Source organism: Rhinatrema bivittatum, chromosome 4 (genome assembly GCF_901001135.1).
Source record: "Rhinatrema bivittatum chromosome 4, aRhiBiv1.1, whole genome shotgun sequence".
Lineage (NCBI taxonomy): Eukaryota > Metazoa > Chordata > Amphibia > Gymnophiona > Rhinatrematidae > Rhinatrema > Rhinatrema bivittatum.
Genome location: NC_042618.1, coordinates 75,409,824 through 75,423,866, shown reverse-complemented (window position 1 = coordinate 75,423,866; position 14,043 = coordinate 75,409,824). Strand labels below are relative to the sequence as shown.

The 14,043-nt window shown below is 49.3% G+C and overlaps 1 protein-coding gene across 4 annotated transcripts in view; it reads left to right on the top strand.

The window, feature by feature from the left end:
• The window catches only part of KLHDC2 (kelch domain containing 2), a 110,449-nt gene extending 99,108 nt beyond the window's left edge, over nt 1-11,341 (top strand). For all 4 annotated transcript variants that reach the window (XM_029598374.1, XM_029598375.1, XM_029598372.1 and 1 more), the window contains one exon: nt 10,899-11,341. In XM_029598374.1, coding sequence (XP_029454234.1) covers nt 10,899-11,022 — 124 coding nt within the window. In that variant the 3' untranslated portion in view covers nt 11,023-11,341. The remainder of the gene's footprint in view (nt 1-10,898) is intronic.
• The last annotated feature ends 2,702 nt before the right edge of the window (nt 11,342-14,043 follow it).

Below are 14,043 nucleotides of genomic sequence, written 5' to 3'. Positions count from 1 at the left end.
CAGAGATCACTTCCAGACCCTCCATGGAGGTCCCTTCCTATCCAGAGGCATAGCTGGCGCATGGCGAGGCCTCATTGAGGCTAGATCGCCTCCCTCTGCGGTCCTGACACACTTACCTGTGCTCAGAGGGAGGCGCCATGCTTTTGCTGAGGTCAGTGGTAAAAATAGCTTCACGGGAGTAATGATCACTGAGTCACTCCTGCTGGCGCCGAGTCACATGCATCTTCTCACCCTCACAGGCCCAGGTGGAGCGCTTACTGCCTACAGTCTTGGCAGAGATTCCTCCCCTCTGGAGACACAGGCAGCACACGAGGCCGCATGGAAGGTGTGATCGCCTCAATTTGCAGGCCTGACAATCTTTCCTGTGCTCCGTGGGTGACTATCATTCGTGCTTGCCGCAGCTAGCCCGACAAAATGCTGCTGAGTGCTGTGAGCACAGACCTTCCTGCCAGCACATAAATATCCCATTGCCTCTGTTCTGGATGCCTGGTGCTGCTGTGGAACTACTGGCTCCCTCTCTCACACCAGAGTCTGGCCTTTAGGTCAGTAACAGCCTTGCTCTGCACTTAGCTCATTTTATTTTATTTTTTTAAGGCGACAGTGCAAACAGACACCAAGCAAAAAAAAAAAAACTTCCCTGCTTCTGGCTGTGGGCTGGGGGAGAGAAGGCCTCAGAGGGAGCGAGGGAACCAGGACCCGTAGTTGTCACCCCCTCTAGTTGCTGAGGGCCGAGCCAAATCAGGGATCTCCCAACCCTGTACTCTCCCTGCTCTACCTGAGGGAGCTCCCATGTAATCCATTATGCTATCTCTTCTTCCTTTATTTTATTTCACTTTCTAAACTCCAGGATTGGACCTCTGCTATCTGCTGGAGACAAAAAAATACTAAGGACTGCAGGTAGCACTCTGTTAAGTAGCAGCGCCTGAAAAGTTTTTATTCTCTGCCTCCATCTGTTGATAGGGATGCAAAACCCCATTTGTCTGGCCTGATCTGGGGTATGAATAGAAACCTAGCTTTGATTAAAGAACTTCAACCCACCTTGTAATCGCTGTTAGCTGTGGCAGGGGCCCATGCGACCCTTACACGATGCCAGTGTAAGCCTCCATTCTTCCAAATATTATTTCATTTTATGACTAGTCATCCTAAGGAGTTACAATATGCTCTCTTCACTCTTTTTAGCAGCTTTGAACTCCTCCCACTCTCCAGCAGCTACCCACCTGAAATTGTCAGAGGGAAAGGTGGCAGCAAAAGGCTCACAGCAGAATCTGCCAAAGCCTGGGACTAATTTTTGATTAATTTGACACCTGAGATCCCAGTTGGGGGAGAATTCAGTCCTTCCTCCTGGAATGGATCTGTATCTCCATGGACTAGTGGGTTCTGAAACTTGTAGAGCATCGCTACTACTTAGATATCTTTTACCCTCCTTTGACCGAACAAACTTCAGTCTTTCGCTCCAAACCTTTTTAGTAGGCCCAACTGCAACTGGAAGTGGTCTCTCCTTCAGCAGAAGGTGGTTAACACTGTCCTGCCTCAGGATTGTGCCAAGGCCTCTATTTTGGGTATTCCCTGATTCCTAAGAAGTCATTTGAGTACGGGGGTCTAAGAATTTTATACTGGGCTTACAAAGACTGAACAAGTTGGTGTAGGAGAGATTCAGGATGAACTCCCTCTAGATGATTCTCCCTTTCCTTCAACTGAAAGATAAGAAAATTATTCCTTACCTGCTAATTTTCGTTCCTGTAGTACCATGGATCAGTCCAGACAGTGGGTTATGTCCCCCATCCAGCAGATGGAGTCAGACAAAGCTTCGGAGGGTGCTGCCTCATAAACCAGTGCACCCTCTGTAAGTCTGTAACGTGAAAGAGCCGCGAGGAAACACAAACAGTGCCGTGGGTAGCGGGAAAATGCCTCCGCTTTCAAACTCATCGACCCCGGGGAAGGACAAGCACCGGCAGAAGAATGTTACCTCTCTGCGGTCAGCAGCCCCAAGGAATGCGCTTCTCGGGGCTGCGGGTCGGGACGCGGCAGGGGGGGGAGAGGTTGAAACCTCCAACATGCACCCCCAGGAGAGCTGGTTCGAGGAGGACCTAAAGTAAGGTAATAAAATCACAAACTTAGCCCACACAACCAGTAGAGAAGAGGAGAAAACCAGACAGATTGAAAGAACAGATCTGTCTGCAAGTTAAGGCAGTATAATCAAACCTTTTTTTTTTTTTTTAATAACTTGATCCATCAGACAAAAGTTCAAAGGAGAAAAGAAAGAGAATAATTCTCTCCATATACTGGGGAAGCCAAGGTTCCCCTGCTCCTATCTGCTGGAGTCAGAAAGATACTGAAGACTTACAGAGGGTGCACTGGTTTATGAGGCAGCACCCTCCGAAGCCTGTCTGACTCCATCTGCTGGACGGGGGACATAACCCACAGTCTGGACTGATCCTGGTATGTACAGGGAATGGATGTGTGCTGTGAATCTGAAGGATGCTTCTGCACACATCGCCATTCGCCATACCCATTGGAATTTCCCCAGGTTTTTGGTGAAGGACACACATTATCAATATAAGGTACTCCCTTTACCCTTAAAGCCATAGAAAGGCCATTTACAAAATGCCCTGCAGTAGTGGCAACACAGCATCATCAGCAGGCTGTGTTTTAATATCTGGACCATTGGTTGGTGATGGGTGCATCTCTGTCAGGAGTTCTGGAATGCCGCGGAGACCATGCTCCTCCTGTAGTCCTGCAAAATGAATTGACCATACTTAATCCTCGCCCACTTCCCTGGACAGTCAGCTACCTCCCTAAAGCGACATTGTAGAAGGGATAGGCTGTAAAGTTTGTCTATTTGTGGATGATACTGAGATCTGTAACAGTCGACACGGGAAGGAGTGGCGAGAATATGTGATTTAAGGAAGTTTGAAGAGTGGTCGAAGATATGGCAACTGGGATTTAATACCAAGAAGTGCGGCGTCATGCATCTGGGACATGGTAATCCGAAGGAAATATATGTGAGAGGGGGTGAAGAGCTGCTGTACACGGAACAGGAATGAGACCTTGGGGTGATAGTGTCTAGCGATCTAAAGATGGCGAAGCAATGTGACAAGATGATAGCTAAAGCTAGAAGAATGCTGGGCTGCATAGAAAGAGGAGTATCTAGTAAGAAAAAGAAAGTGATTATCTCCTTGTACAGGTCCTTGGTGAGGCCTCACCTGGAGTCCTGTGTCAGTTCTGGAGCTGTATCTCAAAAGGACAGACAGGTTGGAGGCTGTTCAGAGAAGGGTGACCAAAATGGTGGGAGGTCTCCATCATATGGCTTATGAGGAGAGGTTGAAGGATCTGAATATGTATACCCTGGAGGAGAGGAGGAGCAGAGGAGAAATGATACAGACCTTTAGATACTTGAAAGCTTTTAGTGATGCACAAGCAACAGACTTTTTCTGCTGGAATGAATCCAATAGAACTAGGGGTCATGAAATGGAACTCTGGGGAGTATGATTCAGAATCAATGTCAGGAAATATTTATTCACGCAGGGGGTGGTGGACGCCTGGAATGCTCTGCCAGAGGAGGGGGTGAAGACACACATGGTGCAAGATTTCAAAAGGGCATGGGATAAACACTGTGGATCCCTAAAGGCAAGGGGAAGGGGAATGAAGTAAGAGGCATGGGGGTAACTTGCTGATGTGGCGAGTACCACCCTTAACAAATAGCCTTCATACTGTGATGCAACTCCATCACTCGTTGCTTCAATAGCAGGGGGAAAAAAGGAAAGAATTGGATTCAGACAACGAACAAAGACATTGAACTGTACGGTGTGGGAAAACACACATAAGGGTGGGGGTAACTTGCTTGATGCAGTGGTTACTACCCTTAACCAAAAAGCCTGATACTACAATTCTGATGCAACTCCAATATTGCTCTCTGTTTCAACTGCATGGGGAGGGGGTAAGGAAATTGAACCCACACAGTAACCAACAAGCACATGGGGAGGTAACTTGTTGCAGTGGTTACTACCCTTAACCAAAAGCCTGATACTACACTTCTGATGCAACTCCATTGTTGCACATTGCTTTCTGATTCAATGGGGGGGGGGGGGGGAAATTGGACTCAAACAGTAGCCAACAAAGACCTTGGTGGCCTGAGTAACTAATAAGTAAGGGAAACTAATAACTATGGGAGCTTGCTAGGTAGGCTGGATGGGCGTAGGGTCCTTTTCAGCCATCACTTTCTATGTTTCTATGTTAAAGCTTTTAAGCTTTGAAAGAGTCTGAAGGCTGTTGAGGCATTATGAGATCTCCACCACATGCTCGGTGGGGGTGGGGGGGGGGGGGGGTGGAATTTTTACTGAGCTAAAAACTGGGCTGTTTACACATAAGCAAACTTGCTTTCCTAAATAGTGTGCAGCAGGAAAATATCAGAGGTACTGTGAAACTTTTGCTGCTTGCAGTAAGAAGATGGAAGTGGATCACAGCTGCTGCTGGCTACAGCAGTCTTAATCTTTCCCTCATCATCCTCCATATGATTGCCTTGAGCCAGCAGAAAAAGTTGGTGAGCAGCTGCCTCTGTCACCTTCCCTCTGACATAAAAACTGCAAGGGACTGGTAGGGCCTTGCTAGACTACAGAACCCTATGTGGTTCCAACATTCATAGGGAAGCTGACAGGAGGCAACAGTACATGAGCAGTGCTGCTAGCCAATTCCTCTTGGTGGCTGGAGACAATCCCTAGGAAGGAAGGGAAGATGGGGATGGCAGCGGGGGTGGGTGGAGAGGGAAGTTGATGCCAGCTTGGAGGGAAAAGGTGGAGAAGCCCAGAAAGATGGTGATGCCGGAGGTGGGGGAAAGGAATGTTTCCTGTACGTACCCGGATCAGTCCAGACAGTGGGTTATGTCCCCCGTCCAGCAGATTTACAAGAAACGTCCGAAGGTGCTACCATATAAGCCAGCATACCCACTATCCCTCTACAGTATCTTTCTGACTCCAGCAGATAGACAGTGTACTGGGGAACTGATGTTCCCCTGCTCCTAAGTGTATCTTATCTTTTTCTTTAAGCTTTTAGTGTTTTCAGAGGGATCAAGTTTCTCTAATTAAAAAAAAAAAAAAGAAAGAGCCAAAGACTGGTTCTCCATTCTGCCCTTGCGGACAGACCTGTTTTCTCTTTCTATCACCCTGGCTGTTACCTTTCATTTCTACCTCTATCGGGTAGTTGGCTGGGGTAATTGTTGAAATTTATTACTTTCAGGTTTCTTGTTCGCCAATTCAAGCCGCTGGGGTGCACATTGGAGGTTCCAACCCCTCCCCCCTCTGTTGCATCTCGACCCGCGGCCCCGAGACGCACATTCCCCGGGGTTGCCGCCTGCCGAGAGGTCACATTCCTCGGTGGGTCTTGTGAGGATTCTGGGTCGGTGGGGTGTTTAGAGCGGTGTTCCGGACTCAGAGGTGCATTCGTGGCACTGCCTGCTTATTTCCCCGCAGTCCCCTCCCCCCCTGTGACTGCGCCTCGTGTAGCCGGCCCGGGTCCAGACTCTCCCGGGAGGGGATCTGCACGAGCTGCCTCCCCGGTGGGGAGGGCACCTCGCAGCCGATGGAGGCTTCAGGCTCACGTGGTCAGGAGCGTCCCTACAGGCAGCGGCTGGCCCCGATCCCGCTGAGCGTGGGAACGGTGGCCATTTTGAATCCGGACCCGATGGACTCGTGCACCTCAGAGGAAGAAGCAGAGGCGCCATTCTCTTCTCTGCCGCCATTCCTGGCACCAGTACCGCCTCTGGGTCCGTCTCTGCCGTTGGGGGATTCTTCAGTTAGGCTCCCACCGGGCCCACCTGCATTTTCCACTTATTTCGTGCTACTTATGCATAATGCATACTTAGCCAGGATGTCTCAGCTGCTGGATCTCACTCCAGGAACCCCCCCCATGAGTAGACAAGCCGGGAGGGGGGCCACGGACGTACCCCAGGGCCCACCTGGGCTGCCTCGGGGGTATTCCCCTGTGGAAGCAGGGGATCTGGTACCAGACCCTGCCATGGATGATCCACTCCTTGCGGCTCAGATGGAAGGAGATGACCCTAGGGTTTTACGCATCTTTGAGAGATGAGCTGGAAACTTTGATTCTGCATTTCCTGCAGGAGCTGGACATTGAGGCTCCTCCGGACCCACCTGGCCCCGAACCCCTGGTGAAGAAGGGGGAACCCTGTGCTGGCGGGGCTCCACCCACCGGCGAGAGCTTTTCCTACCCACCCCATGTTCCTCCAGTTGTTATCTAGGGAATAGGATTCGCCCGAAGCCTCCCTCACGGTTAGTAGAGTCATGGAGAAGCTATACCCTCTCCCTGAGGATTTTCTCGAACTACTCAAAGTTCCGAGGGTCGATTCCACAGTCTTGGCGGTCACCAAACACACCACCATCCCGGTTACAGGGGGCACAGCGCTGCGGGACCTTCAGGACAGGAAGCTAAAGGTTTACCTCAAGAGAGTGTTGATGATTGGGCGCTGGGTGTTCGGGCGGCCAGCTGTAGCTCGCTGGCACAAAGAGCGGGCCTCCGGTGGGTGCAACAGCTCCTTACTTCTCAGGACCTGCCACCAGAGAAGACACGTCAGGCAGACAGGTTGGAGGCTGTAATTGCCTATGGGGCAGATGCCCTGTATGATCTCCTATGAGTCCTGGCTCGGTCGATGGTTGCGGCGGTTTCGGCCCGACGCCTGCTTTGGCTCCGAAACTGGTTGGCAGACTCCTCCAAGACTCGGCTGGTATCTCTACCTTTTAAGGGCAAGTTCCTGTTTGGAGAAGATCTGGATCAGATCATTAAGTCCCTCGGAGAGAATGCGGTGTATAGGCTTCCAGAGGATCGGCTGTGATCCACAAGATCTTTCAGTTCCTCCAGAAGCAGATTTCGCAGTCAATGCTGTTTCTGCACCACAAGACAACAGACACCTCGGTCTCCCTCATCCCGCTCACATTCCTGGTCCCGTCCCTTTCGAGGGCGCAGACCTGCCAAGGACTGGATGGCCCATGGGACGTCCTCCAAGCCTTCTCAATGATGCCAGGCTGACCCACTCCTCCATCCCCAGGATTGGGGGTCGGATTTCTCTCTTCTACGAGGAGTGGGTCTGGATCACGTCGGATCAGTAGTCCTAGATATTCTAAAACAAGGCTACGCATTGGATTTTGCTTGGCCCCCAAGGGACAGGTTCATCTTCTCTCCCTGCAGGTCACCCCAAAAGCAGGTCATGGTACGCCAGACGCTCAACCTACTCCTTGCTCTGGGGGCAATTGCCCCAGTGCCCCCCACAGAAGTGGGATGAGGCCACTATTCCATCTACTTTGTGGTTCCCAAGAAGGAGGGCACTTTCCGCCCAATTCTTGATCTCAAGTCTGTGAACAAGTCCCTCAAGGTCCCTCATTTCAGGATGGAGACCCTGTGCTCTGTGATTGCGGCAGTCCATCAAGGAGAATTCCTGGCCTCTCTGGACCTTACGGAGGCTTACCTGCACATTCTGATCCTCCAGGCACATCAGCGATTCCTCAGATTCAAGATCTTAGGACTTTTTCAATTCCAGGCCCTTCCTTTTGGTGTGGCGATGGCCCCACAAATCTTTATGAAGGTTATGGTGGTGGTGATGGTGGCGGCCGCGCTCAGTCGGGAGGGAATCCTTGTTCACCCTTACCTGGACGACTGGCTCATTTGAGAAAAAACTCTGAGCCAGGGTCATCTGGTGGTCAACAGAGTGGTACAACTCCTCCAATCCCTCAGTTGGATCATCAGCTATGCCAAGAGCAGTCTTACTCCATCCCAGTCGTTGGACTTCCTGGGCACGCGATTTGACACAGCAGCGGGCAAGGTTTTCCTGCGGCCGGATCGGGCCCAGTTGTTACGGGCGCAGATCCAGTGTTTCTCTGGTCTCTCTTTGCCCACAGCTTGGGATTATTTGCAGGTCCTGGGATCCATGGCATCCACTATTGATCTGATACCCTGGGCCTTCGCCCATATGCGTCCGCTGCAAAGAACATTGCTTTCTCGCTGGAAGCCCGTGTCACGGGAGTTCCAGGCCATCCTTCCGCTTCCATGAGCCGCCAGGGACAGCCTTCTCTGGTGGCTGGATCCTCTCCACTTGGCTCAGGGAATGCCCTTGGACATTCCAGAATGGATAATAGTCACCACAAATGCCAGTCTCTCCGGTTGGGGTGCAGTCTGCCAGATGAGGTCCATGCAGGGACAGTGGACGAAGTCTCAAGCACTGTGGCCAATCAATCGATTGGAGACCAGAACGGTTCGCCTAGCACTGAAGAGCTTTCTTCCTCTCGTTCGCCATCGGGCGGTCAGGATCCTCTCGGACAAAGCAACCACGGTGGCGTACATAAATCGCCAGGGTGGCACGAGAAGTCGTCACGTCTCATTGGAAACTGACAAGCTTATGGAGTGGGCGGAACTACACCTTGCTCAGTTGGTGGCCTCGCACATCGCAGGAGTGGACAACATTCAGGCGGATTTTATAAGTCAACGTCTCGATCCCGGAGAGTGGGAGCTCTCCAAGGAGGTGATGCACCTGCTCGTGCGGCGCTGGGGAATTCCCCACCTGGACCTTATGGCGACAGCCCACAAGACGAAGGCACCTCACTTCTTCAGCCGCAGAAGAGAACGTGGCGCAGACGGCATGGATGCGCTAGTGCTGCCATTGCCCCGTCACCTTCTCCTCTACGTGTTCCCACCATGGCCCCTCGTGGGCAAGGTCCTACGAAGGATCGAGGTTCACTAGGGCAGCGTAATTCTGGTGGCTCCGGAGTGGCCCCGCCGTCCATGGTTTGCGGACCTATTCAACCTGGCGGTGGACGGACCCCTACGCCTGTCATCTTCCGCACCTCCTGCGCCAAGGGCCAATATTTTTCAACAGGGCAGATCGCTTCTGTCTTGCGGCTTGGCTTTTGAGAGGCGCAGGCTGAGACACCGCGGTTTCCGGAGGCCGTGATCTAGACCCTCCTCCAGGCTTGGAAGACGTCCACCTCCATCGCTTATTTATTTAAAGTTTTTCTATACCGGCATTCGTGATACAATCACATCATGCCGGTTTACATATAACAGGGGGTGTAAAAAAACAGAAGAACAAAGAACATGTGCATAGAAAACTGTAAAGTTACATTAAAACAGGGTTTAGCAAACTGGGGGAAGAAAGAGAATAAGATGAACTGTACAATAATGGGATTAGTTATTTACATTATATGGTAGAGTCTCATTGGAGTTAAAGCTGAAAAGCTTTAACTCCAATAAAACTCTACCATATAACTCTTTAACTCCAATGAGTTAAAGCTTTAACTCATTGGAGTTAAAGCTAGAGTCTCATTGGAGTTAAAGCTTATGTCCGTGTGTGGAAGGTTTTTGAGTCGTGGTGCACTGCTCACTCAGCCCAGCCACGGCATGCCTCCGTGACTCAGATTCTCTCTTCCCTGCAAGCAGGATTGGAGAAGGGTCTAGCCTACAACTCTGAGGGTACAGGTGGCTGCCCTTGCAGCCTTGATACCTTTGGGAGGAAATTCTGCTCTCATCTCACCCAGATGTCGTCCGGTTCCTCAAGGGGTAAAGCACCTGAAGCCACCACTTCAAGCTCCTTGTCCTTCATGGAGCCTCAACTTGGTACTCTGGATTCTGGGGGTCCTCCTTTCGAGCCTCTACGTGCCGCTGCTCTCAAGGATCTCACTCTTAAGGCGGTTTTCTCGTAGCCATTTGTTCGGCCCGCCGTGTCTCCGAGCTGCAGGCATTGTCCTGCAGAGAACCGTATCTACAACTCACTGACTCGGGGGTCACCTTGCGCATGGTACCCTTGTTCCAGCCCAAGGTGGTCTCTGCTTTTCACCTGAATCAGACTGTGGAACTTCCTTCTTTCTCATCTGTTAACTCTCGAGATCTCCGCAAGCTCGACATCAAGCACGTCCTGATACGTTACCTGGAGGTCACCAATGAGTTCCGTCTCTCGGACCACCTGTTTGTCCTTTGGTCCATCCCCAAGAAGGGGTCCAAGGCCTCTAAGACGACGATTGCTCGCTGGCTGAAGGCAGCTATTGTGGCCACGTATATTGGTGCAGGGAAGCAACCCCCGCTGAGCATCAGAGCCCATTCTCTCCGCTCCCAAGCGGCATCCTGGGTGGAGAGTCATTCCGTTTCTCCTCAAAGAGATATGCAGAGCGGCCACCTGGAAGTCCTTGCATATCTTTGCTCGGCACTATCGACTGGATGTCCAGTCGTCGACGTTTGGTTCTTTTGGCGACAGGGTCATTCGAGCAGGGTTATCTAGGGCCCACCCTCAATAGAGAAGCTTTGGTACATCCCACCGTCTGGACTGATCCGGGTACGTACAGAAAAAAGAAAATTATTCTTTACCTGCTAATGTTTGTTCCTGTAGTACCACAGATCAGTCCAGACGCCCTCCCTCAGATTTGTTTGGGATTTACTGCTAGACTTCCTTGCTTTTGCCTCTCTGTGTATCTATGGCTGTCGTATTCGCCTGTGGTGCTGTTTCACAGTTCTCTTTGTAAGTTTGCAGTTACACACCGGTTGGTTCAAGTTACAGTTTAAGGTTATATTAACATGGTTTACTTGATCCCTCCTTCTCTCTGTCTCTAGGGCTTTGTTTACTCTTCTGTTTACTGAGGAGGAATAGTGGGTATGCTGGCTTATATGGTAGCACCCTCGGAAGTTTCTTGTCTGACTCCATCTGCTGGACAGGGGACATAACCCACCGTCTAGACTGATCCGTGGTACTACAGGAACAAAAATTAGCAGGTAAGGAATAATTTTCTTATGGTGTGCTGCAACAAACTGAAACTAGTGCCTAATATACTATGACAAAAAAAAGGTTGAGAATCGCTATTAGTAGGGATAGGTCTTTAGTGAAGCTATTAATTCTTTCCTTTTTGTTTAAGACTATGCCTGGAGGCAGTGATCACTTTCAGAGAGATGTTGGCCAGCTCGTTGGACTGCCTTCCAAAGCACTTGCTTCACACAGTCAGTCAATATTTTGGAAGCAACAATATATCTGGATCCTGAGACTGTTGCTGCTGCTGTTCCCATAAGAGGACAGACATCCATGGATGAGTGAATATGGAAGATGTGCTAATGTCACCTGACATGTAGCAGATGTCCTAAACATCAGTTGTATAGTTTTTGTTTTTTTTTTTTTAAATCTGCATTATTGTAGGTTATTGGCTTCCTGGCTTTAATTTGCATGTGAATGGCACATAGAGAACCTATTTTTGTGGAAAGATGTTTGCAATAAATCTATATAAAGGTGAAACTAATATGTAGATCAACATAAAACTGAGGCTAAACTGGTCTTGCTTATTAATAAAGCTGCCCTCTTCACCCATTAGTTGTCCTAGTCTATCATGTCCTAGTGGCATAAATAATGTGAAAAACAATTGAAAATCAAAATGGCCTACTCAGTCTACCTAGTTGAGATTGGACAGTGGGTCAATAAGCATATAAATACCCATCTGTTACCCAATACCAAATCATGCCTTTTTTTTTAATGTTATTACTTCCCTCCGTCTCTGTCCCAGGCGTGCCCAAAATCAGTTACAATGATGGTCTCCTCACTTCTGCTAGCAGGCCAGTTCAGGCCTTCCCATCTTTACTTTTATTGTTACAAGACCAATATTTACCAGAAAGGCCTTTCTATATCTTATTACCAAGTTTTATAATAATTCCCATGGCCAGCAAGGTTAGTGAGGCTGCTTAGAAAAAAAAAAATTCTGGCCTCCCCTTGCTTGTTTTAAGTTCAGTGTATAACCAGAGAACCTCCAAGTGCATACTATGTCTCCTACAAAAAGCCTGTAAGCCTTGGAAAATCTCTCCAGCAGCAAGAAGCCATCTTTGCTCCTGGGACAGACTCCAATGGCAGGGTTGAGCCAGTAAGAGAGAGCCCCCTTTGTCCTGCCTCTGGCCTCAGCATTGCCAGCCTGCTATCCTGATCAAGACCTCCCCTACCCTGCCTCTACTGAGTTGGAGGCCCTTGCTGCCTGCAACTGAAGATCAGGCACTCCTTGCAGTTTCTGTGCATTCCGAGGCAAAACGAAACAGGCTGCATGCTGAGCTCGGTGCAGACTTCTTTCCTATGCTTTGCCGCCGGTGCCATTTAATCACAGCACGAGATCCCAAAAGCAAAACATCAGCCACATACCCAGAAATGGCTTGAGACTTGCCTCATTACCTCCTGGTCCACCAAATGCCCTACCATGGTGCCCATTGTTGAGTCGACCCTCCGATGTTTACTACATGGCCTGTATTCTGGGCTGTTTCCTCTATCTGCTTTTGCCTCTTTTTTTTTTTTTTTTTTTTTTTTTTTTTGAGCCCCAGTGCAGACAAACCCTAAATTAAAGGGACAGTAAGAGGACAGCATAAAGCTCTGTTTAAAAAAATAAATTTAAAAAAAAGTGGGGGAGGAGGAAGGAAATGAGGAAGAACAAGAGAGGATCTGCCAAAACAACCTTACTCTTCTGAGAGCTCTCCCTAAATCAGTAAGCAGAGCAGAAGGTGGGGATCTTGATATTACTTCTGGAGTCTTCCCCTCTCTACCCCCACCCTGGCTATGACCTGAGCACCTGCGTAGGACCTTGCTCAACAGAAGGAGGGATTACTTAGGTGTCACCTTAGGAGCCCACCAGTGTAGCCTAGTCACCTATGCCTCTGTCTACAGATCAGCAGATAGTGGACATGTATAGCTAGAGCCAGGACACTGGCATGCTGAAATCAGCAAGCTTCTTGATCTATCACTATCTGCTGCTTGACATGCATAACCCATTTGTATGGATAGACCTGACTGGATGAAGAGGAATGGCTCACTGCCAACAAAAACAGGTTATTTGCCCCAATGCCATTATTCTCTGTTTTTTCACTTTTTTTTCTTGAAGTCACCCTAGATTAACCTTAAGGATTACCGTACAATAAGGAGTTGGTAGAGTTGGTTTCTTTTCGCCAGTAGCTATACATGGAACTGAGGGGGGTGGGGGCCTACCCCACCTGACCATGATGCTATGAGAAGTTTCATACATACAGCAGATCTTGTCTGAAAGTTGTATCTGTGAAGTAAAAGCTCTGTCCAAAGATATCAGCTATCCTATGAGGATTGGTATCCTATACACAGAGCATACCCATTACAGGTAAGCAATTTTACTTAATTTAAAGCATCCTTCTAAATGTGGGCCCTCTTCACTTAAAAGAATAGGCAAATGGATGTAAGTAGCAGTTCAAAAGAATAAAATTGTTTCCATTCTGCACTGTTGCTCCTGTCTGCTGTAGGAGAGTGACAGGGGCCGTTGGAAGGGGGGGGGGGTGTTACCAGAAGCTAACACGCAAGGCTTGCAGGGCCATCATTATGGATTAGGTTCAGCCATCAACAGACCTGGAATCTTCATTTGCAATTCCTGGTGTTATAGGTGAAATAACTGCTTTCTTAGCATACAGACAGGTGAATCCAAAACCAGGGGGTTATGCACTTCTACCAGCAGATGGAGACAGAACAAAGCTGACATCACAGTATATATACCCCTGCACTGGCATCAGTCTGGCAGTATTCTCTATCTCCAGCAGATGGTGGATGTGCATCTCCCTACTGGGAATTGCTTTAAGTTTTAGAAGGAGAAAAGAAGGAAATGTAATTCTCCCCACTCTCCTGTGGTCCCTCAGATGCCTTTGAGGCAGTAGTAATGAATTTCCAGATTGCCTGCTGTTGTGCCCTAGTGGTGAGATCTTGACTGCTTCTCTCTCAGAAGGTTGATGAGTCTCTAGGGCAGTGGTTCTCAACCCTGTCCTGGGGCCCCCCCAGCCAGTCAGGTTTTCAGGATATCCACAATGAATATGCATGAGAGAAAATTTGCATGTTATGGAGGCAGTGTATGCAAATTTTCTCTCATGCATATTCATTGTGGATATCCTGAAAACCCGACTGGCTGGGGGGGGGGTTGGGGTCCCCCAGGACAGGGTTGAGAACCACTGCTCTAGGGAATTCCAGAGTGGGTATGGAACCTGCTGCTGCCTTTTTTTTTTTAAGCAGACATAAGCAGTGATTTA